Raw genomic sequence first — 24,801 nt, 5'->3', positions numbered from 1 at the left:
TACCTGTGGCTGGCAGTGGTGGAAGTGGAGCTCTTCCTGCTCCCCATCCCCACACAGCTGGCAGCCCCTCAGGGCCACATCAGCTACCACAGCTCCAGGCAAAGGTTAAAAATACACCAGGGACCCAGCCCCAGCTCCCCTGAGGCCATCAGCCTCCCTTGGTCCCGGGTACCACACCACAGCCTGCCCAGCACCATCTCACCCGCAGGGGCGTGCCTCCAGAAATAGTCTCTGCAATGACATTTTCTCACTTCCCCTCTTCCCCCCGAGGTATTTCACACAGGCTCAAAAACAACAAGGCAAAAAACCTTCCTACTTTCAGAGCAGGCACAGGCAAATCATAACCGAGCAGCCAAAATTAGGGAACAAAACCCTGGGGGAGGACGACTCCTCAGCACCATCTGCACCAGTCTAAATTAACATCTCCCAGGGGCCTCTGCCAGAGCCAGGATCCCATTGCTCCAACCCAACCTGGTGAGCAGCTCCTGCCTACTGGGAACAGTGCCACACTGCTGGTAACACAAAGCAGGACTGCGCACAACAAGGGCAGCATAATTCTTCCCTTTCTTACTGGGGTAAGTGACTGATTGCATCATTAGTGCTTTAATATTGCCTGCGGCACTCTGAGGGCATTCAGCTTCCTATTATGATTTTAAAGAAGGTTGTGGGCACGCAGAAATATTAGTTTTTGTCCTGACAGGAAGAACATGCCATGTGCATCATCAGCTTGACCTACAGAGCAAAGGAAAACTGTCCAAATTACCTCTCAGTTCATAGAATATTTTAAACACTATTTTCTCCCCTTTATGGAACTGCTGAAGTGAAAAGATAAATTCAGTGCCTCAAATGCAGCTTCCCACAAACCTCAGGTAGCTCTCAGGAGTTGCTCTTCACTGTTCATCTCAGACCAGAAGGACTGAGAGGGCTCCTTCAGCTGCCACGCTGGGGAGGGGAGCTGTGTGTCACCCAAGAGGACAGCTTCAGACAAAGACAGGAGAACCAGAGCCCTTCCTGAGCCCAAGGCCATGCACAGCTCAAGCTGCAAACCATACTCCAGCGCCTCTTCCACACTCTTGAGAAAACATTGATGGCTCATGGACTCATCCCTATGTCCGAAGTGATCTGACCACTCCTGCTCATTTCTGCGGAAATGGCTGAAAACAAGATCTGGAGGAAGCCATCGTGCGACCTGCAAGCATCACTTCTCAGGCAGCTAGCACAGAGGGATGCTTACACCCAGGAATGGCAGCACCAGCTTTCCCAGCAGCCCAGGAAGTGCCCAGCACAGAGGAGAAAACCAGGAAAGCAACAGGTGCTGGCTGACAGCCTGGCCCCCGTGCTGGCCAGGAGCCTGTGACCCACAAAGCCCCACTGGTCTCTCCCACCATCACATGAAGCAGTTCTTTGCTGCAGTGGGACACAGATCATGTCTCATCACAGCCTTGTATGCAGAACTCATCACATGGGCTCCCAGGCTCATCGAATTCTTCTCAGCCCACTGAATTTAATGTACAGCGTTGTTTGTTTTCTCAAGGCCACCCATTTTAGAGTCCTGCCTTGCTAGCAAGGGCATGAAATTCCTCTCTCATGAAAAGGCATGAAAAGGCTCTCTCTAGGAAAAGCCTGTTCAAGCACAGATTTTCTGTGCCTGTTTTCTCCACCTCTTCCAACCTCCCCTTTCCCATGCCAGTGGAGCCTGAGGGAGGATGCTTCAGGGAAGCAGCAGAGGCTCTCATCCTCATGCAGTCTGCCTCCCCAGGATCCAGCAGGAAGGTTGCTCTGTGCAGCCACACAATGCCCACATGGGCGCCCTGCACAGGGTGCTCCAGAGACAGGGCAGGCACCACTGCTCCCCTGAGTGCCTGGTGGCATCCCTGCTGCAGCCAGACAAGCAGCTGCCATGCCAGTTCCATTCCCTGGGCGCTGTCACCATGGCTACCTGCACATCCACTGCACATCCCACCCCGTGCTGCCAGTCCCCGCTGCCTGCAGGAGCAGCAGCTCAGCACTCGTTTGCCCAGTGCAGGGGCTGCTGGAGGGAGGATGCACTGGGGCAAACCTCCCTCAAAAACCTGTTCCCAGTGGCAGGCTGGCACTGGCAGCTGCACTAGGAACTGGAGAGCGTTTGGCCCAATTCACACAACAAACATGGAGCAGGGGGGTGGCTGCAGCCAGTGAAGAAATCGTGGAGAGACAGAAAAAGAACAGCTTAAACTGAAAACCAGGGCTGGGAAAATGTGGGGGCGGGAGGAAAGCATGGGAATGAGAGAGACCTGAACATGCTTTGGCTGGAAATTAGGAGGTTTCTAATTTTCAATACAATCAATCTCTGGAACAGTTTCCTAATGATGGAAATAAAGGAATCAAGAATACCCCAACCCCCTCACCGAGACTCAACATTTAAGATGTTACACAAGATGGTAAAGTCTGGCGGAAGGTGTCCCTGCCCATAGGAGGGGGTTTGGAACTGAGTGACCTTTACAGTCCCTTCAACCCAGACCATTCTGTGATTCTGTGGTGCCCACAGCAGCAGGGCGCTGGGCTGCTGAGCCAGCACGTGTCCTGGCACCTTCCCCTGACAAGGGCTGCTCCTCTCAGCCGCCCCTGCCCTGCAGCCCAGCCTCGGCAGCAGACGGGGAATCAGGGGCTGCCTGAGGCTGAGCTGCGCTGGCACAAGTCAGTCCTCAGCAGCCAGGGCTCAGGTTTGAGGCCAAACCTGTGTGTGGACACTCTGAATGTTGCAAACAAGCTTCATGGGGCTTGGACTTGAGCTTTTCCAAGTCCTGCTACCTCTTGCCAACATCACCTGCATTTTTCAACCATTTTGGGTGGGCTTTTCAAGAGCCGAGCTGAAACCAAATCACAGTCAAGGAACAGTCCTTCTGGCATCCAGCTTGGAGGCAGATGTTAACTCCAAGCAAGGATTCATCTACCCCCACAAAAAATGCAAAACTGTCTGTGGAGAATGAGCTGTTTTTAGCTCCTGGAAAAAACGTCTCTCCTCCTGTTGCTGCTGAAGTCCTGTTCCTGTTACCACAGCAGCAGCAACCACCAACCACCAGAGATCTGACCAGGTACACAGCAGGCAGCAGCAGCAGAGGGCCTCTTTGAGCAGCCCTCAGAACCCCGCTACCACACAGATATGCTGAGGGATGAAGGGAAGGAAGGATGAGAAAACAAACAAGCAAAGAAAAAGGCATTTTTGCTGCTATGGTTTTCATCTCCAGTGGGAGGAACAGGCAGCAGAGGGAGAATGCAGTACCTGTGAAATGTGGTGTGTGCAAGTGTGAGCCGGCTGAGAACACCTGCAATCACACCGTGTTTTGGATCTGAATTTAAACCCTTTGGCATGATTCCAACATTCAATAAATCATGCCTTGTGGAAAGATATTATGTCCCTTCTGCTACTAAAACAACAAGCAGTCTTAAACAAAACAGCAGAGCCTAGAGCGTGCAGAAGACATCACAGCCTGGCAGGATCCATCTCACAGCCTGCATTCGCCAGGGATGCAAGCAGCATCTCACAGCCCTGAAGGCTCTGCGCAGCCCCACGCCAGGCACACCGGTGCTCTGCCTGTGGGAACGAGCAGGACGAAGGGAAACGCTCAGCCTGGTGAGCAGACATTGCACCGCTTTCCCGTCAGGGATGAGCTGCAGGCTCGCACAGGGACAGCGGTGTGGAGGATCGCCCCAGCAGAGCGGCGTGGGGCATGCAGGGAGGCTCAGGCGTCCCTTTCTGTGCAAACACCTGGGGCTCCCCAGCTAAGGAGGTGCCCGGGGGAGGCAGGGCAAAGCTCCCCGCATGCCAGCGGACACCACCACCCCGACCCCCGGGGACAGCAGGCAGAGCCCCGCACGGACCGCTGCAAATCGCCTCCTCGAATGGTCAATATTTCAAGAGCGGTGCTGGCAGCCGCTTCACCGTCCCCCCACACATGGGTCGCGGTCCACCGTGCCCAGCCCTGAGCCTCCGTACAGCCCCGGTTCCCGGCCCCGGTTCCCGGCGCCAAGCCCCTGCCCTGGCACCGCGGCTCCGAACGCGGACGGAGGAGCCGAGAGCCGCGGAGGAGCGCGCCAGGAGCGCGTACGTACCGCGAGGATGGAGCCCGCGCCCGCGCCCTGCCCGCCGCTCGCCGCCTGCGGATCCCGCCGCGCTGGCGGAGCCGGCCCCGCGCGGGGCGGGGCGGGGAGGTGCGGGGCGGTGGGAGGCGGTGAGAGGCAGGGCGGGGCAGGGAGGTGAGAGGCGGTGAGAGGCGATGAGAGGCAGGGCGGGGCAGGGCAGGGCAGGGAGGTGCGGGGCGGTGCGGGACGGGACAGGGCCGTGCGGCACAGGGCGGTGAGGGGCAGGGAGGTGCGGGGCGGTGCGGGACGGGGCAGGGCCGTGCGGGACGGGGCAGGGCAGTGCGGGACGGGGCAGGGCCGTGCGGCACAGGGCGGTGAGGGGCAGGGAGGTGCGGGGCGGTGCGGGACGGGGCAGGGCCGTGCGGAGCGGTGCGCGCTCCCCGCCCGCCGCCGCGGCCCTGATCCCGCAGGCTGCCGCCCAGTCCTGCCCAAAGCGGCCTGAAGGCAGTAACACGGCCTCGCCGTGGCTGTCTCCTCGTTCCCTTCCCACCGAGCAGGAGCTGGAACCGCCGGCCCGGCCCGGCCCGCAGCATCCCTGTGCCCCCGCAGCTCCGCTCCCCGGCCGCAGCAGCGCCCGCGGCTGCTCTTGCCCAGTCGGGCTTTACACTTGGGCTGCCTTGGAGACAAACATTTTACTCCAGTGAGACAGATACAGACACCACTCATAAATGGTCGCTGATGTCCTACAGACTCTCCAGACAGCTCCAGGTAACTTCCCGGGGGAAACTTCTAGGTACCTTTTCCTCTGGGTAATCAAATGAATCCAGGGAAATTAACCCCCTCGGGAAATCAAATTAATCTAGTGAAATTAACCCCAACAGCACTTAACATTAATTATAAATGATGTTGCACATATATCAGTTCCACATGCCAAGTGAAACATGCGCATCAGGCGTGAGGCTAACACAGCCTCTGAAACCAATTTGCAAAAATTAGTTAAAATCAATAAATAGCACAGTCATTCCAGTTTCTGGAAAGCCCCTCCAGCGGCAGGCAGAGGAATTCCCATCCTGGGAAGCAGATGGCAACAGTAAGCATGTATGCCATGGCTCCTGCCGAGAACAGCTGGCACCTCCCTCATGCCCCAAGAAGTCTCTTCCAGGTGTGAACGTCACCTCCTTCCACCCCCACCCTGCTTGCCCTGCATGAAGAGTACCCACAGCCCTTCCTGTCCTGGGAAATCCAAGTCTTTTGGGCACCTCCTTCCTCTGCAGTCACCCTCCCACTCTCATTCTCATCCATGCAATTCCAGGCATATAAATACTTCAGGGCTTTAAGGGCTCTTGGAACAAAACTGCTGCTGAAATAGAGAGGGAAGAGCTTTTAGTGCCACAGCCACTCAGGGACTCAGCTTGTTCCAGAGCTCTTTGCAGGCCAGAGAGCAGATGCTGCTCTGCGTGTGTCTGGAGGCCCATGAGGCTTTTATATTAATGGTGTTTTATCATCAAACATGGCATGGGGACTGACAGCAATGCATATGCATCAGCAAGGAGAGCCACAGCACATGCCTGGGATGTGGCTCTCAAGGGGAGAGTTTAAGCATTGACCAAAATCAGGGGATCAGAACAGATATTTTTCAATGATCACTGATGGCTGGGGGAAACACAGCCCCTGGCTACCACCTGTTTTTAAGTGGACCTCAAGTGCTGCACACATAAAGCAGATCCTCAACCAAAACCATGGGGGCAATTACAAGGAAAGTTTGGGCGGGCAGGTGATAATTTTCCTTTCCACTGCTTTAAATTAAACAGTGCTTATGTGGTGTTTGCAGCTCCTGGTGCAGCCGCTGTGCCCGGGAATTTATTTTAAAGCAAAGCCCAAGATGTTCAGGTATCACAGGGTCCCCAGACAGGCTTGGGGCTCACAAGGCCCATGTCAAAACCACAAGGGCTTGTGAAAGAGCAAGCAGCAGGGTATGTGCCAGAGCTCCCCACATTCCCCAGCCCTGCGCCCAGCAGCCCCCTTACCTGCTGGGGGAGCCCAGGTCTGCCCGGCTGACGATGCGGTGCTGGTGGGGCGAGTAGAGCCACTGGAAAGCCGTCAGCGTCCTCTCCTCAATGCGAAAGCGGCCCTCTCGCACATACCTAAAAATAACACGAGAGAGACTGAAATATTCATCAGCGCTGGATTGCGGGGAGGGAGCGGCAGGATGCAGGAGTGGCTGCCTCGGCACCACTGCGCTCCTCAGTGGGAGCAGAAAATCACTTTACAGCCCGTCTGCCTGCGTCCCGTGCCGCCCCCATCCCTCACTGCCCACCAGCCCGTGCACCTACAGCCACATCTGGGACAGGGCACCCCCTGAGACTGACCCCCAGGGAGGGGTCCCTGCACCCTCCATGGGTATCTGTGGGGCTGCTGCCAGCTGCAGCCCCTGTGCAGCCCCCAGCCCACTCAGGACCCTCAGACCAGACCCACTGGCCCCGTAACCCCATGTGCAGGAAAGCAAAGAACAAACATTTCCCAAGCAGCACAGGCCATTCCCCTGTGAAGGCCCAGGGGACAGAGGTACAGCACCCCCTGCTCAGCACCTTTGTCTTGGGGTACAGCCTGTGCCCAGCACACACCCACCCCCAGACCAGCCCCCTCCCCAGGCTGTTGCTGGCTCCAAGGCCGAGCTAAGGCCTTTCTAGCATCACTTCAAATGCCAGGCCAGATGTTGAGGCTTATCAAGTAATAGTCGAGTGAATTGATGGTTATGAATTTGATTAGAAGAGTATGGGTTTGCTGTAAAGTGAGCAAAATTCTGATAACCACAGTTGTTTCCATATTTTGGGACAAAATCCTGCTGCCTGCTTCCATCCCAGCAGCCAGCTGCACTTCATACACACTCCTCTGAACATGAAATGTCATCAGCAAGTAATTAATAAGTTAAAGCCCCTGTAGTACTGATTGGAGGCACATGCACACACAGCTGCAGCATCCATGAAACTCAGCCAGAGCTGGAGACAGCTCCTGTCCATTCCTCTGCATATGGATGCTCCAGGAGGTTCATTCCCAACACTAATGGCAGGGATGTGCCCACACTGTCTGGATGGGGCCAGGGGGATGTTCCATGTGCCATGAGCTTCCCACGTGCTGCTGCTGGGTTCTGTGACCTGCCTGAGCCCACTGAGCCCAGCCCAGCCCTGCAGGGTCCTGCGGCGCTGGGGGCAGTGACAGTGCAGGAACTGCAACTTCGCACTGCAGTGAAAGGAAACCCAAAAGGCCCCGTGAGCATCCCCAGCACAGTAACTGCCAATTTTCTAGTTAAAAGCAACCAAGCACGGTGCAATGCCAGTGCTCCCTGCAGCTCTGGTACACGATAACCGTGCACAGAGCAGAGGCAGGGAAGCCAGAGTGTCCCTTGGGAAGTGGGGGTGAGGCAGTGGGGATGCAGAACAGCCAGGCCATGCAGCTGCTGTAACAGTTTGTTCAAGTGTGTGAGGGAAAAAAAGTGTCCTTGGCTGCAGGGACGGAGGGGGGTCGGGGGGGGGAAGGGAAGTTGAGAGGAAAAGAAAAAGCTTCAGTGATTCCCACTCTTGCCGGAGTTTGAGGGGCTCCCACCGACAGCTGGGGCGCTGGCACCCAGCGCCGGCCTGGCTCGGGCTCTGCTCCCGCCCAGGGACGAGCCCGGGCCCCGTCCCGGTGCTTCCATCAGCATCCCCAAGGAGCCACCCAGCCACAGCTTGGCATCGCTGCAGCGCCCTGCTCAAAAGTCACAAGCTTCGGACGTCACAAACTGCACAATTCAACATAAAAGAACACAGACAAAGCTTGTTCTCAATGTCAGCCCGTCCCGGCTGCTCCGGGCACATACAGTGCCCTGTTCCAAGCCCCGTCCCCGCACGCCAGAGATCAGAAGAGCCTCAGCACGCCACACGAGTCCCGGGGACTCCCCGGAATGAGGAGACCTCGGCATCCCGGCACGCTGCCGCTCCCGTGCTTCCTCCTGAGCCGACAGGACCCTTTCCCAAGTGGAAAAAGTCTTCGGGTTCTGACTCTCCTACCTCTGCCAGAGATTCCCCTCCCAGCATGGACCCGCCCCTCCCTGCACCCCCGGGACCCCCGCTCCGGCCGGGACCACGCGGTGCCCCTCGGAGCGCCCCGCAGCATCCCAGACCCAGGGCGAGGTCCCGTGTCCCCTCAACCCTACCCTTACCCAGCCCGGGTTCTCGCCCTGTCCCGGGCTGGGAGCATCCCCACGCCAAAGCCCAGAGCCCCTCGCAAGCTGAGCCCCTGCCGGTCTCCAGCTCGGGTGCCCCTGGCCGCGACCCCCGGCTCCGCCGCACTCACCAGCGCACCAGCTCCCACCGCCGCTCCCCCGCCGCCTTGCCCGAGGCCATCCCGGGGTCCCGCCGGGCGGGGGGAGCCCGCAGACCCCGCTCGGAGCCGGCGGCCGCTCCTCCGCACCGGGCCCGGCCCCGGGCGGCTGCGCCGGTCCCGGCGCTCCCGCCCCTCCGGCGCCGGGCCCGGGGGGGCCTGGCCCGGGCAGGTGCGGGGGGGCCGCTCCGCTCGGCCCGGTTATGTAAAGCGTTATGCAACGCCCCCGGCGGGGCAGCCCCGAGGGGCACACACCGCCCCGGCACTGCTCTGCGCCGGGCGGCTGGATCCCATCCGGGGCTCCGGGAAAACCTTCGTTTCCCAGCCTTTTAAACACTTAGAGCAAGTCCGCGCTGAGCATCCCAAAGTGCCTCGGGAGCAGCCACCGGGGGAAAGAAACCCCAAGACGGGACCCTGACATCCTGGTCCCCCCCAAACCCCCACTCACCCAACCCCTCCCAGGCGCGCAGGGCGAGCGGAGGCCACACCTGCAGTCTGGGGACCCCGCCCCTGGCTCTGCCGCGGTCCTTGCTCGCTCTAAAGCACCCACCCAATCCCCCTGGCAGAACGGCAGGGCTCTTCTTCCATACGTTCCAAGTAAAACCTGCCCGAGACAGAGTTTCCCTCTTGGGTGCTGCAGGGGGCTCAGGAAGTAAACCACACGTGCAGTCAGGTGTTACCTCAAGGAACTTTAAACCTCACTGAAAGCTGTTTCCCAAAAGTGGTTATCTGGCCCTAAATACTCACTTTTCTGATCTTTGAGAACTTAATTTCACAGTTCAGCAAACCCAGGTGCTGCATCCACAAGCCAACAGCTTCATTAAAAGTAGTGTTAATTACTCAAGTAAATTCCTGTATTGGTAATTCTGAAGTCCTGCTGTTGTTGGGTGCAAACACGTCTGAAGAGCATTAGTGCTTCCTCACGGCTGGGGAGCAGAGGTTGCTTAGCCAGGCTAGCTGGAGAGGCTGTGCCTTGCCTGGGCCACAGAAAGGTAACTCAGATCCTCCCAAATCTGGGCAATGACCTGCCCTCCGCAGGGGCTGTCATCTCCTACAGGTTATGGGCTGAAGATGAGAGGGGCCAAAATTCATCCTCCCACCCCTGGAGCCCCGGAGCTGACCCACCCCTGCTTCAGCATAACAATTTTTACAGACCTGTGAGATTTAAAAATAAAAGCAACTTTCATTGAAAAAAAGTTTTTAAACCATGAGAAAAATTTAAAATTGGACTGTTCACATATCACATATGCATTAACACAGAGGAACAAATTGCATTGCTTAGCTCAAGCAAATAGCCTTACAAACAGATATTTTCTAATCCCTGTGGAAATGTTAAGCTAATGTTAAATTTATTAAAATCTGCCATCCTCCAGCTTTTAGCCTTTAGACTTCAAGGAGCTTCTTATTAGGTTCTTCAAAGCAATTAAAAGGCACACACACACTACATTTCAATTAGGTTGAAAAATAATATCTGAGGCAAAGTTAAACTCATTTATAAATTAAATTTTAAAATCCCCCTAATAATTAACTTGGGGGTGGTGGGGGAAAGCTCTGGTCTCAAAGCACTCCCGTAGCCACCCTGGCAGGGCACAGGATTCAGGTGCACATTGGATGCAGCTCCTATTTGGAATCAGCTGTTTGTCCCAGGAATCAGTCGCTACTGAGGGGACCTGGGCTTACCCAGCACATGCCCGTGGCCACAACCAGACCTGCAGGCAGAGGCTCCATCCCTCAGCTCATTTGGCAGCCTCAGGAAGGAGAGATGGCGGCAGAAGCAGCACACAGTCATACACACCCCCACAGGCACACACACACAACCACAGACACCCATGCAGACACATGCATGCACATGCCACTGCTCCATAGACACACACACGAGCACCCACGGCCGCACGGCTGCTGCCTGTAGCGCTGCTGGCGCTGGTACCGCTTATCCTTACCGCAGCCGGTACCGCTGTCCGCCGGTGCGGGGCCGGTGCGGGGCCGGTGCGGGGCCGGGGCCGGTGCGGGGCCGGGGCCGGTGCAGGGCCGGGGCCGGTGCGGGGCCGGTGCGGGGCCGGTACGGGGCCGGGGCCGGTGCGGGGCCGGTGCGGGGCCGGTGCGGGGCCGGGGCCGGTGCGGGGTCGGGGCCGGTGCGGGGCCGGTGCGGGGCCGGGGCCGGTGCGGGGCCGGTGCGGGGCCGGGGCCGGGGCCGGGGCCGGGGCCGGTGCGGGGCCGGGGCCAGTGCGGGGCCGGGGCCGGTGCGGGGCCAGTGCGGGGCCGGTGCGGGGCCGGGGCCGGGGCCAGTGCGGGGCCGGGGCCGGTGCGGGGCCAGTGCGGGGCCGGTGCGGGGCCGGGGCCGGGGCCGGTGCGGGGCCGGGGCCGGGGCCGGTGCGGGGCCGGGGCCGGTGCGGGGCCGGTGCGGGGCCGGGGCCGGTGCGGGGCCGGTGCGGGGCCGGTGCGGGGCCGGTGCGGGGCCGGTGCGGGGCCGGGGCCGGGGCCGCTAGAGGTCAGTGCCGGCTCGGAGCAGCGGCAGCGGCGGCGCCGGAGCCCAGCCCCGCTCGGAAGAGCTGCCGCCCCATGCGCAGTGCCCGCATCCCGCGTCTCTCATCCCACGTCTCCGCATCCCGCAGACTTCATCCCTACATCCTCACATTCCCCATCCTGCATCCCCACAATCTCCACCAGCCTCGAGCCAGGGGAAAAGCCCCGTTGCTGCAGCAGAACCCGGAGCTGAGTCTCTTGGTGGGTGTCCCCGTGTCCCGTGGGTCACCGTGAGCAGGGGCTGCCAGCGCTCTCCCTGAGGCACATGGCAGTGAGATGTCTCCAAGCTGGGCTGTAACAGGCAAGGAGCTGACTGCCTCTGCCCAACAGGCTCTGGAGCTCAGTCACACGTCTGAGGTGGCAGCAGGGAGCCCCCAGTTCCCCCTGAATTGGTATGCCTGCCATTTTTGACTCACTATATTGTAACCTCAGACTTATTTGAGAAGTATCTCTGTCTCTTGGAACAAGCAGGGAGTGGGGAAGAGATGCAGCATAACTGCAGTGCAGGACATCACCGTGGCTGGAAGCATCAGCGAAGGGACTGCTGTGTCATGTCCTGCTCGAGAAAGCTGTGCCAGTGAAACCAGGTAATTTTGGAACTGGTGATGGGAAACATGAGTAGCCTGTGTGCACCAGAGTGACCCCAAGTTGCCGGGTGACCGCTGAGGAGGCACGGACATTTCCTGCGCCATGCTGGGTGCAGAGGATGCGCTGCGCTCTGCTGCTGTCCCGCCTGCCCGGCAGGCTGCATCCCGGAGCGATGACCTCATTTACAGAGCAGCTCTGTCCCTCAGCGCCTGACCTTGACTGTTTGCAGGCTTGTCGTTTATCCAGTGGAAAATCGATGAAAATTGTACAAACCTTGTGAAACATGATGCACTCAGACATTTCCCCGCTCTCGTCCCCCCACCTCCCATCCGTAGCTCACTGCTGCTCAAGTTAGCACACAAGTTAGGGGAAGACACAAGGAAACATTAAAGACTCCCACACACCTCAAACATGGCACACTGCCCTGAGAAGGACAAGTGACACCTTGGCAAGCATTGACCTGAGGGTCACAAATGCGTGAGAGGGACTCCATATGAGCTCCACAGTGCTGCTCTGGACAAGAAAGGCTTCATTCTCCCCCTTCACCCAGGCATCTATGACCCCTTAACCACTTTTTGTTTCAAGAAGAACTCACTTTTCAGAGAACACAAGTTGAAAGGAGGCCCACATAGGAGTTGGCATGACTGGGTGAGCATTGGGAGGCCCTGAAGCTCTCCATTGTGCTGTCTGGGGCTGCAAGCAGATCTGTCTGAAAAACTTTTTGCAAATGAGCTTGTGTGTGCATGTACAGACCTTCAGACCACGCGGCTCATCTTTTCTCCCGATTCCATTATTTCTTTCTTTGTGTGAACTAAACTTAGTCTCCACAGATAAGGCCTAACACCAAGCCCAGCCTTTCTCAACTACCAGAAACAACAAGCCAGGCTGGACCCCACCACTGTGCATCAGGTGAGGGCCCAGTCTTTGACTGTTACTGTGCAGAGATGTCACAAACCTTCGGTATCACACCTGGAGCATGTGCTTTGCTGCAGGCACAGGGCAGCGTATTGGCCACAGCACGCTGTCGCTGGATCTGCGGAGCACCAACACTCACTCAGAGCCTGGAAGCATTCAAGGGGAGGGAAGGATGTGGGATGGCAGAATGATACCACAGACCACACTCTGTGAGCTTCCTTACAACTCCCCGTGTGCTGGTTGCACACAGGGATAAGCAGGATTGCAGCAGTTTTAACAGGGAGACGGCAGCACGATTCAGCATCAGAGCAGGAGCACGGCACTCTCGAGGCACATTTGGGTTTAAGGAACGGGAATCAGCAGACTGTCAGCTGACGGGGAGGACGCTACCATTCTCCTGTGCCGTCACCGCCGTGCAGCATGGAACAGGCCACCGCATCCCGGCCTCCTCCGGAGCAGAGGCGCAAAGGATTGAGTCATCCTTGAATGTGAAGCCCCAGCTGGTCTGGGCACCGCAAACAAAAGGCATGAAAAATCAGTAACCACTTGAGTAAACAAGTTTTTCTCACCATCTCTCTGATCACAGCTCCGCTGGTTTGGCCGGCCGGTTTCCCGGCTGCAGCCGGTACCGGCCCCGTTTGACTCGCATCCCCCCGAGTGGCGGTGACACTGCAGGGGCACACCGCCGCTGCCCTCCCCAGACACAGAGCCCCCCGGCCTGACCCGCCGGGGCTGCTCGGGGGGCCCCGCGCCCGGGGCCGAGCGGGCGGCGCCCGCGGGACCCTCGGGGCAGCTGCGGCCTCGGGTTCAGCACCGCGGACAGCGGCGGGGAGGGAGCCGCGCCCCGCGCCCCGCGCCCCGCGCCCCGCGCCCCGCGCCCCGGGGAGCGGCACCCGGCCGCAGGAGGCTCGGGGAAGCGGGAGGGGGCCCCGAGGGTCCCGGGGAGCTGAGCCCCGCTGCACCGGGGATCCCGGGGAGCTGAGCCCCGCTGCACCGGGGATCCCGGGGAGCGGCGCCCCAGCCGCGCTGCGGCTCCCCCGGCGGCGGCCCCGGGCCGGGTGTGTGCCCGCGGCCGCCGCCGCCCGCCCCGGCGGAGCTCCCCAGTTCCGGTCACGTTGCCGCCTGTTTACGGGCGGCGGGGCCGGGCCGGGCGAGGCGGGGCCGCCGCAGGCAGCGCGGGCAGCGCGGGAGCCGGCGCGGCCCCGGCGCGGCCCCGGCCCGGCCCGGCCCGGCCCCGCCGCCCCATGACGCCCAGCGGGCGCCCCTTGGGGCCCCGCCGCTCCCCCCAGGTAAGGCACCGGCCGCGGGGCCGCGGGGCCGCGGGGCGGGCGGGGTCCCCGGGCCGGGGCGGCCCCGCAGAAGTTGCCCGCAGCCCCGCCGGGTCCGTTCGAGAAGTTGCTTCCCCCGGTACGTGGCCCCGCCGGCGGTCTGTCCCCGCGGCCCCCCGAGCCCTGCCGGGCTCTGCCGGGACCCCCGAGCCCTGCCGGGCTCTGCCGGACCCCCCCAGCCCTGCCGGGCTCTGCCGGGCTCTGCCGGGGCTCCCGAGCCCTGCCCGGCTCTGCCGGGCTCTGCCGGGCCCCCCCAGCCCTGCCGGGCTCTGCCGGGCCCCCCCAGCCCTGCCGGGCTCTGCCGGGCTCTGCCGGGCCCCCCGAGCCCTGCCGGGCTCTGCCGGGCCCCCCGAGCCCTGCCCGGCTCTGCCCGGCTCTGCCCGGCTCTGCCGCCCGCTGCAGGGCACGGTGCCGGCACCGGGCAGTGTCGCTGCCCAGCCCCAGGGTGCGGGCGGCACCACGGGCTCCCCCGGCGGGAGGAGGATTGGCCCGGAGCGGCGGCGATGGTTCCGCTCCCGGAGCAGAGCTGGATCCATAGCGAATTCCCTTGGAGCCGGGAGGAGAAAGCACGAACTTGCCTTCATCCTCCGCAGCCTCTTGACAAGCGTCACTGGGGCTTTTCTTCAGGCGGTTGTGCTCAGAGAATTGCAAGAAACAATAATTTATAATCATCATCTGTATTGATTTTATCTGTAAATAGATACTGGCAGATAATGAATAGCAAACAGCACTCCAAGTGTAATTCTGCCTCTGCTGAGATCAGGGAAGGTTTCCCACTGACTTTTCCAAGGCCAGGATTTCACCTCTGGTTTCTATTCCTGGCATCGCCACTGCCTCTGTGACCTTCTGCAAGTTTCTGAGCTTCCTGCTTGCCTGATTTCCCTACATTTAAAGACATACTAGCTTAGTGGCACTGCTGCAGTTCATATTCTTTGAGCTGTAAATACCAAGCACTATGGATTTCTAGTGTCTATCAGTGTTTATTCCTGCGTATGTTTTAATGTGATGGAGAAGGGGTTGCTGGCAGCCACAGCAGGACAAATTATCGACCTGTTCCTGCAAACCTCATGCCCTCTGACTCTCAGCTAATTTGCCATTTATGGCAAATAATAATCACAGACAAGGGCCAGACCGTGGTGTGAGGGTGTGTGTTCAGAGGTATGTGGATATGCAATACTGCATCCCCCTTTCAGATGCATCATTGGGATGGAGGGTTTTTCTTGGGTCAAAGTTTTGGGATTATGGTTTACATTGAACAGCAGACTTAAGCAGAGTTTTGCCCTGGAAGCAAACTCTCAATCAACCTGTCTGTGCAAAGGAAATCAGCTCATGGTAGACTTGCAACTACATTGGTCATTGTAGCTGCTCCAAGAGGTTGCTTCAGTCATTTTTGTTTGTGAAATCAGAATTTGATAAATTGGGATGAAATTGTAAATCTCACTGGGGTTTTCCACCAGCACTTTGTAAGAAGATCAGGACTCCCAATATGCTTGTGCCAAAGGTCATGGTTGCACAGTGAAAGCACAAGAAGTGCAGAAAAAAGTGTGGCTTAGAGGCAGGTGCACAGGAAGGCTCAGCAGTCGAGACCATGCACACGGTCACTCCACGTGGGGAATTGGAGAGGGCTGAGCCCAGTGCTGCCTCATCAATTCTGTGCTCAAAATCTTGGGGGATCAGCAAGAGAACCTCATTCCAGCAAAGCTCTCGGTGGTGGAGTAAAGCCCTATGGATGTCCAGTCCCCAAAATTGGAGAGAACCGTTTAACCAGAGCTCTGCACGGAGCAGGGGCCAGCTGAGGCTGTAGGTGTCACCTTTGAATAGGGGCAAACCACACTGCTCTCCTGACTGCTGCCTCCTTTGCTGCTGTGTATGCACACGTACAACTCTCAGAAGCACAAGGGCACAGAGCATCCATCAAGCTAAAGAGGACTACTATCACTTACTCTTGGCTTTTGTTATGAATGACATTGTTTTCTAGATTTGTAACCTCATACGTAACTCGTCAAAATCACAGAGTGCACGGTCACTGTGAGAGCTTCCACCACCAGTTGCCTTGGCATCTTAGAGCTGGTCTGGAAAGGAGAAGTCACAGCTACAGCAGCGAGGGAGGGATGAGAGTGGGGGCACCCAACCGTGTCCCTGTTCAGTGCAGTACAACCATCCTTTTGGGAGCACACTCACCCAGGAGCTGCCACCTCCTGGGGCAGGAGCTGGTGGGAAGAACAGCCCCACTCATCATGCTTTGGCTCCCGTGTCTGTGGCACAGGGTGCAAGTTCCTGCCATGGTTCACTGCACAGGCTTTTGGTCATCACCACTGTGGGTGTTCTGAAGCCCTCGGCACAGGGAGTTTTGGTGTTGCCAGCTGGGAGCTGCAGTGACCCTGGAAGTGTTAAATCAGCCAGCAGCAGCGGCTAATCCTTATTAACTCCCAACACCGCCCAGGCTCGAACTGTGTGAATGACAGAAGGCACACTTCAAACTAAAGGCTCAGGATGCTCCTGCAATCCCACTTGCCTTCAGAAGCATTGGAGGGAGGATGCCAGCTGTTGAGAGTTTGGTTCTGAACTCCCTTGGGGTAAAAGGTGGACACTGCCTTGGTGATGCAAATGCTCATCTACTGCCCTCTGGTAAAATTAGGGACACTCCAACACTGATGTTACTGAAGCCTCAGGATGAGATTGCATCTTCCTTAACAGCTGTGGCTGTTGCATCATCACCTGTGAGGCAGAGCTGTGTGACCTGCAGAGGGGACAACATGGCCCTCCCACGGGGCTGCAAATGGTGAACAGAAGCAGCCTCAGGTCCCTGGAATCCCTGGAGAGCTCTTCCCCTCACTGCTCTTAGCAGCAGCACGACTGTTTCCAGCATTGTCCTCATTTCCAATGAAGGCAGCTCCTGCCCTGCTTGCCTCTGTGTCCCACCCCTGCCTTGCTCCATGCCCTTAGTACTGGTGGGAGGTTCATGGCTAAACAAAACAAGGTGCTTGCTCCGCCCTGTGGGGCTGCAGATGTTCCTGCCACAAGCTGAGAGCTGCTCCTCAAGAGAAAACATTAAAGTCATGTTGGACAGGCAAAGCTGATTCAAACCCACTAAGGACTTCCCATTGCAATTCTGGAGACAAACATCTCTTCCCACATGCACAGGTAAATTATGAAGGCTCTTAGCTTCCAAATTAGAGACAGATCTCAATTTCAGATTTTTTTTTTCTTTGACTTTTTTTGCTGCTTGAAATCTACCAACTATTTTCAAAGGAAAATATTTTCATTGCTTAAAAAAAAAGAAAACAATATCCTACTTAAGGGGAGAAGGGAAAGTTCAATGGAAAAATTGCAGCCATTTCTACTAAAGACATTTCTACTAGACAGAACAAAGTGCTTGAAAATAGCAGTATGTGTCCCCTGGGCTTTGACCAACCTACTTTCTGATGTTTCCTGAGATGAGGAACACAACTCCCATCAAGAAGCTCAGCCCACCCTGGCCAGGGCTGGCAGGAGGATGTACCCATGGTGTAGTTTGCATTCCTGGTCTCTGGCAGATGCCAAATAACTCCCATAACTCTTGCACTGGCTTCAGGACATATGGTCCTCCAAGGAGGATTGCCCAGCCAGCCCCAGCCCCTGGCACAGCTGGGTTTGACACTTTCCATAAGGACAACTACAGGACAATGCACTTTGGATCATTTCTTTGCCAGCAGGGTGGGTGCTCAGCTGTCCCCAACCAGCCTGCACCCCCACCTCATCAAATACAGGAACATGGAGACCTGATTGTAGAATTGTCACAAATCTACACAGCCTTTGGCTGGAACAAAGCTTTGACCTTGGAGCACTGCCAAGACCACTTACTGAGGGATTGACCTTAAATGCATTCTGGCTGCAGGAATTGCAAAATGCCCTATGTGACCATGCCAGGGGTGCTGGAACAGTGAGCCACAGTGGTTCTGCAGTTTCTGTAGAGGGAAAACTAGAGTCAGATGTGGGAAGCAGGTGCCCAGGGACAGAATGATGCACTCCATCCCTCAGGCTTGTGGTACAGCATCTCCCCATACAATCATTTAGTTTGGAAAAACCTCTCAGGTCATTGAGTCCAGCCACTCTGCCAGGTTACCTTGATTTGCTGCCGCTTCCCTCCTTCTGGGCTGTGTGTAGGGAGCAAGGACAGATTCCACACACCACAAAATGGTATTTGCTGGCATAAAGGGTTCTTTCAGGGGCTATTTTTACCTCTCTGTGCAGAAGAACAGGTGGACAGCTTTTGCAGCTGCTTTGCTACGGCCATCGATGGTGTGGGGACAGACCCCCAGCCCAGCTCAGCACCCTGGCACAGCCTGACAGCAGCTCTCGTCTGCCAGGCAAATTACCAGGGAAGATGTTCCTTCTTCTGGAAGGCAACATGACTCTCCCCGCCATGCAGTGCTGATCGGGTTAGACAGAGCATATTGTATTTTTCATGTGCTGGATCGCTCGCTGCACTTGCTGCTGTGTAACGTGGGGCTTGTCAAGTGAGAGCCAAAATTGTCTCTTGTGCAACTCCCACCTGGGGACAACGAGGAGCAATCCTGTCCCAGATGCATCCTACTCAGTGATAAAGTATTTCCTAGGGCCAAATTCAGAACAGACAGGCGTGCTATGATGCCAGGGTTCATGCAGCAGGATTTTCTGCCTGTGCAGTCTGAGCAGGCAGGCCAGGAGCTGGCCCCAGAGGCACTGGAAGGTGAGAGGGCTGAGGCCATTCCCTGGGCATCAGCTGGGCAGGGCTGCTCTGCCCACACAGTCCCCGTGGAGAGGGTTGAGGAGGGGAGGCACCACCCTGCACCTCTGTGAGGAGCTCTGCCCCTCACAAGCCCAGCACACTGCTGTTTGATCACCAGCCACCTCCACTCCCTGCAGGCCTGGACTGGGAATTTGGTTGCGATGGAGACCGTGTCCCTGGAGCACCAGATCCAGAGTGTGCAGCGGCACATCGCTTTCCTGAAGAAGGAGCAGATGGAGCTGCTCCACGACCTGCACCTGGAGATCCTCCGCTTGCAGAAGCACTGCACAGGTGAGCGCTGGGGCGGCATGGGGAGTGGAGCTGGGTGCTCACAGAGCACCTTGGGCAGGAAGCTCCTGCTGGCACCTTGGGCACAAAGCTCCTGCTGGCACCTTGGGCAGGAAGCTCCTGCTGGCACCTTGGGCACAAAGCTCCTGCTGGCACCTTGGGCAGGAAGCTCCTGCTGGCACCTTGGGCACGAAGCTCCTGCTGGCACCTTGGGCACAAAGCTCCTGCTGGCACCTTGGGCACGAAGCTCCTGCTGGCACCTTGGGCAGGAAGCTCCTGCTGGCAGCCCGGGGTGCTCACTCGGGCGCTCGGCAGGACAGAGAGGCTGCAGTGCAGGCTGGAGCCCTGCCCAGCTGTGCTGCGGGTGCACAGCTGTCCCCACAGCCCTGCTGCAGCAGTGTCACACTCCCCTCAGCCACCCCTGCAGGAGTGACGGCTGCCCAGCCTTCTGCCACCACTGGAACTCATTCTAGCTTGTGCTGCTGCTCTCATCAATAATTCAGCCATAGCTAATTACTCCTTGTCTTCCAGCCTCCCAGTCTCCCAGGTTCCTGGGAAACAAAGAAATGTCTGCACTGATAAAATTGGCTATTTTTCTCCATCCTTTCTGAGCTTTTGCTGTTCTGTTTCATTGTTTTAATGTTTTCATCTATGGCCTCTTTAGGCAGGTGAGACAGTGGGGTTCTCCTGCCGAAATCAAACCTGAGAGACCTGTCCCCATGGCCTGAAATGAGCCCACTGCATGGGTGATCTCCACTTCCCAGTGTGACCCAAGGACAGTCATATCTGACCAGAGGGGTCCAGTCCTCCTGGGTGAGGTGTGTGGTTCTGCCAGGACTGCCAGGCAGCCTCTGGGCAGTTTTAAGGAGACTTCCCTGACATTTGAGTGTCATTATCTGGGGGGCTGTTTGCAGGAGGAGAGTAGTCTTTAAGTCAGTTTTTCCTCAATGTGGCCCTGTGGAGCCTTGCTTGCTGCCCTGGCACTGTTGTTTCTGGCTTTTTCACTATTCCCTTGGTCTCTCTGAGGTATCCCTGTGGGAAAGGCTCTCTCTCCCACAGAGGTGCTTCTCAGCTGCCCCTCAGGGGTCATGGGGATGGTACTGAAGCAGATCAGCACCAGCACCTTGGCTCCAGAACAGAAACTGGGACCCCAACCTGTGCATCATCCCTACACTTGCTCAGCAGGATGATTTCTTTGGAAATAGGCATCTGCTTTGGTTTGCATTTGAAATATATCTGAGACTCCAGATGTATTATTTTAGCTTCAGAAAAATAGCACAATGGCCATTGATTCCCACTGGGGCAGTCGAGAGTGCTGAATGCTTTCCAGAAACTGCATTATGGTCTCAGGTACTTCTGCCTTCTCACTACAGATTTGTTTTCCAAGACAGACAGGCAGAGCAGCCTGAGACAAGCTTGGGTTTCAGAAGGATGGCAGTGATGGGATTAGAGTCAACACAAAAGCAGATTAAAAGAAAAATGTAGGGCAAAGATTAACCATTTGAACTCATTTTCAGGAGCAAAAATAACCCCCAAACAGCTGTATGCTGCTGCTACTGCTCTTTTCCTCTGCTCAGGGCTGTTAGTGGTTGTGTGGGCTGTGATAATTAATTCAAAAGGGACTGTCTGCAAGAGTGCAGGGTAAAGTGAATTCCAGAAGGTCCCTGAGCTGCCCTTTGTGACCTGGTGCTGTAGCAGGGGGCTAGACAGCAAGCAGGCAAAGGGCAGCAGAGAGGAGGCAGCTTGCTGGGGCTGAGCAGGCAGGTAGGTACTGCAGCTCCTGAGATTTGGAAGGGATTTGGAAGTTCCACATTGCCCTGGAGCAGGGCAGCATCCTCCTGCACGCACATCGTGCTGGGAAGGGGCCGTCCCCGCTTGCGTCACCTGCAGAGGCAACGATCAGCCTGGAGCAGTAAATTTTGCAATGCTTTGGGTGGAAGCTTATGCTTTGGTCTATTTTCAATCCATTGCTCTGCTCTTTTCTTGGTTTACAGCACTGAAAATGGTTCAGCAATTCTTTTAGAAAAAGGAAAGGCATTGTCAGAGGAGCAGAGCATCCTGCAGACGATGTCTTGGCCATGAGGCTGCTTAATAACATATAAATTGCCAGAATTGCCTATTTTTGCTCAAGCTGTGGCTAGTGCTCCAAGATAGCCACACTCCCTTGAGGGCTGGGCAGAGAGCACTGCAGCCACAGTTGTGTCCAGTGCCCCAAAGGGAGTAGAGGAAGACTTGGGGAGCACAGAATGGGTGGGATGCTCCTCCTCAGTCCTGCTGGATTTCTCTTCCAGAGCTCACCCATGACCTGGAGATGAAAGAGCTGGAGGCCCGCCAACAAGGTAAGAGCACAGCTTTGGGCACAAGGTACGGGGGAGCAGGTGTGGGTGCAGAAGAGCCTGTGGCCAGAGGGGCCCATCAGGGCTGCAGGGAGGGACAGGGACCTGGCTGAGGGCAGGACTGGGCAGGCAGCGTGCACAGCTCCTGGCAGCAGTAACTCTGGTGATGCCCGGGAGCCCCGTGGCCGGCAGAGGCTGCTCTGTGAGCAGCCTGGCTCCTCTCCTTCCTCTGTCCCACAGATGGAACTGAAACTCCTCCCTGGCGCTGCCTGGGCACGGTCCCTGGCACCGAGCCCCAGCCTGTGCTCTGTCCTCGGTGCCAGGGCAGCCGGTCCCAGGGTGGGTGTGGGCTGCTCTCATGGGGCCAGCGGGGTCCCTGACGCAGTGCCATGGCTGGCTCAATGGGAATTCCCAACTCCCAGCCCCTTCCATGGAGCCAGGGGTCCCTTCTCTGTACCCGTGGGCATTTCTGGCTGAGGGCCTGGTGCCCAACCCACCAGGTGCCATCGGGGTGTCACCAGCCACAGCTCAGCATCACCCATCGTGCCTGCCCATCCTTCAGCCTTTTAGAGCTACACAATCACTTTGCCACATTTATGGGACAGCAGCTCATTTACAATGCCATCAAATGATTGCTCTCCTAATGCCATTCATGCAATAATTACTGCCTGCAACCGCCTCCCTAAACCTCATTATAAAGCTGCAGAAACACTGAGGAGCTGAGGCTGTAAGCAGCTGCCAATCACATCATAAAAAGCAGATTATTGCAGAGGATGGGAGCAGGCCTGGGCAGGCCAGGGAGTGCAGGCAGGTGCCAGCCTGCACCCTGCCAAGGGCTGGGTGCTGGAGCAGGCAGCCAGGGCTGGGGTCAGGACTCCTCAGCCCTCCTGCTGCCCACTGGGCTTGGTCCTTGAAGCCCAAGCTGCGAATTCCCCAAGCTGCCTGGCCATCCTGCCCCAGGACAGCATTCCCTAGAACTCGCTCCCTTGTCCCAGGATGGAGGCTCCTTCCCTGCTGAGCGCAGCCCAATTCCTCTGTAATCTTGGATCAGCATCTCCATCCTGGCTAACTAGGCTTTGGAGTCCCACGGCTTGAGGCCAAAAGTCCCTCCAAAGTTGGGCTGATGGTTTCCCTGCGCCAATTCCTTTTCTCTTCCAGCCTGTGTGCTCCCCCACACCCTCTGCACACATTCAAAGTCACTTTTAGGGTGAAAAACTACTTACCTAGGGAAATTTTAAAACTGCAGCAAGGTAGAGGCAGCAGGTTCCATGGCAACAACATCCTCCACTGACACTGCCTTTTGCTGCCACCCCGCATTTGGGTGTTAAACGTGGCACTGTGCCAGCGGCCAGTGCTGGGGTTCCTGTGCCTGCACTGGCAGTGAGCCCGTGCTCGGGCAGCTCACAGGGAGTTCTCTCACAGCTTCAAGCAGCACCCAAGCAGCCTCAATGGCACTGCTGGGACATGCTGGCACCATGGAGTGGGCAGCAGCCACGTCCATGCTGGGAGCGTGCGAGGACCTGCCAGGAGCAGCAAGGCTGAGCCCCGCTCCCCCTCCTGACCCCTCTGTGCCTTGACCTACAGACGTCCTGGACCGCGAGCTGGAGGAGAAGTGCCGGGCGATGGAGGCCCAGCTGCAGGAGAAGGAGAAGGACAACCTGGAGCTGCGCAAGGAGCTGCAGCACAAGGAGACGCTGGTGGCTGCGCTGCGGTCCAGCCTCCGCAGCAAGGAGCGCCGGTTCCTGGAGGAGCTGAAGCGCCGGAGCCACCGCGTCACCATCCTCGACACGGAGCTGCAGAAGCAGACGGAGGCGGCCGCCTACCTCTCCCTGCAGCTGCACGCCACGGCCCAGCGGCTGCCGGGCCCGCGGGCAGGCGGGCGGCCGCCCCCCGAGCAGCCCCCGGCCGAGGCGCGGCCCCGGCGCCGCGGCCACCGGGCTCGGCACCCGCCCGGGGACGGCGCCCGGCGCCGGGACCCCGCGCCGGAGGAGCACGATGCCATGCCCGACCCGGCGCTGTTCCTCTACACGCAGCGCCCGCCGCCGCAGCCCCCGGGCCAGCCCCGCGCCCCGGCCGCCGCCGCCGCCGCTCCCCGGGGCCAGCGGCACCCCCGGCAGCCCCCGCAGGAGCCGGCGGGCAGGGCCGGGCCGGCCAAGGGCGAGCCCAGCCGGCGGCAGGGGTCCGGTGCCCACGGAGCCCCCCGAGCCCAGGAGTAGGCGGCGAGGGGACGGCGCGGCCGGGAAGGGCTGAGCCCGGCGGCACCGGGGCGGGCCGGCCGCGGCTCCTTCCCCCATCCCCTCGGTGGAGCCGAGAGCGGAGCCCTGCACGCACCTCCCGCCCGCCGGCAGCCAGGGAGGGTCCCCTCTGCCCGAAAGGGCTCAGCCGGGGATGCTGCCGGCGATGCTGCGGGACAAGGGAACATCCAGCACCCGGGCTGTGAAGGGGACACGTCCGAGCGCCTGTCCGGAGCTTGAGAGGAAAAACAGAGAGAAAGAAAGAAAGAAAGAAGAGGAAGCATTTTTGAAAGGAGATTTTCCTGATGTTGCTGCTGCCTCCGAGTGGGCGCCGGGTTGCGTTCCCTGGCCCGGCTGCGGGGGGTGGGTGTGCAGCAGCAGTAGGCTGTACAGCACATGGCTCGGCACTGCGGGATGAGCCCAGCCCGGCTCCAGCCCTGGCCATCACCGGCACCGGGCACTGCAGAGGGCCCAGGACATCACCAGGAAGGTTCTCCAGAACGCAGACAGCTGAATGAGGTCGATCCGTGTGGGACAGAGGGATCCCCTTCCGCAAGGACAGTGCTGCTGTGCTGGCCAGGCCTGTCCCACGCTCCCCTGTGCAGCGGTTTGGCTGTCTCCAGCACAGATTTCCCCTTATCACATTCACACACAGGACTCGGACAAGGCAGCTGGAGAAGTGCCGAGACTGGCAGTCCTGCTGGACACTCAGTGGCTCCTCGGCCGCTGCAGCTGGGCTCCAAGTGCTGCTGGAGCAGGGCTGCACCCTGTGCCCCCTGCACAGGGCTCTCCTCAGCACCAGCATTTTGGATCGCAGTCACACCCACAGCCAGGTCTGGGCTTGCTGCTGAGGGCTGAGCAGTCCCCGGTCCTCCCCCATTGCCTCCCATCCTTCTCAGCACAGCGGCCCTACAGCTGCCTTTGCCCCGTTGGGGCAGCCTCACCCCATTTCCAGCCAAACTCAGTTTTACAATCACTCCCGGGGTATTGTGAAACAGCGCAGGGAGGAGAAGGCTCTGGCGGCCAGGCAGGGCAAAGGCCACTCTGCCCCGGTGCTGCCGGACCTGCTCAGGGCAGCTCAAGGAGCAGGTTTTGCCCTGGCATGGGGGCTGCCAGCCTGGCTGGCCCAGCCAGGACTCGGCCCCTGCCTGCAGCCCTGCCAGGCTGGTGGGCAGCAGCCTCCCGCAGGACCCTCACTGCCTCCGCGGCTGGTGTGGGCAGGAGGGAGCTGCAGGGTGACATCAGACACTGTTTCCTTCCAATTCAGTTTGACATCTCTTGAAAGACATCACCCTCATAGACTAGCGAGGTTTGGCCTGCCTGCTCTCACCCTCAGTGTGCCCGCGCAGTCAGAGCTGTCTATTTTTGTAGTTCAATATTTATATACTCTATTAAAATGCTTTATGAGATTGACAGCA

The 24,801-nt window shown here is 58.4% G+C and overlaps 2 protein-coding genes across 6 annotated transcripts in view; one reads left to right on the top strand and one right to left on the bottom strand.

Annotated features, from left to right (window-relative positions):
* Window positions 1-10,438, bottom strand: part of RAP1GAP2 (RAP1 GTPase activating protein 2) — a 55,567-nt gene extending 45,129 nt beyond the window's left edge. For 2 of the 5 annotated variants that reach the window (XM_021533075.3, XM_077787611.1), the window contains exons 1-2: window positions 8,395-8,520; window positions 6,090-6,206 (exon numbers count right to left, since the gene is read on the bottom strand). In XM_021533075.3, coding sequence (XP_021388750.1) covers window positions 6,090-6,206; window positions 8,395-8,444 — 167 coding nt within the window. In that variant the 5' untranslated portion in view covers window positions 8,445-8,520. Of the gene's footprint in view, window positions 1-4,092; window positions 4,177-6,089; window positions 6,207-8,394; window positions 8,521-8,869; window positions 8,897-10,361 lie in introns of those variants that run through there. The other 3 variants (XM_021533078.3, XM_021533079.3, XM_021533077.3) reach the window with 3 other exon arrangements.
* Window positions 10,439-10,980: 542 nt separating this feature from the next.
* On the top strand, window positions 10,981-24,801 carry CCDC92B (coiled-coil domain containing 92B). The gene is given in 8 exon segments (XM_077787650.1): window positions 10,981-11,145; window positions 11,275-11,336; window positions 12,698-12,950; window positions 13,469-13,578; window positions 13,580-13,736; window positions 18,663-18,816; window positions 21,105-21,152; window positions 22,734-24,801. Coding segments are annotated over 8 exon segments (1,581 nt in total). The 3' UTR covers window positions 23,366-24,801.

Source organism: Lonchura striata, chromosome 20, assembly GCF_046129695.1.
Source record: "Lonchura striata isolate bLonStr1 chromosome 20, bLonStr1.mat, whole genome shotgun sequence".
In the NCBI taxonomy this organism is placed as follows: domain Eukaryota; kingdom Metazoa; phylum Chordata; class Aves; order Passeriformes; family Estrildidae; genus Lonchura; species Lonchura striata.
This window is presented reverse-complemented; position numbering and strand designations above follow the sequence as displayed.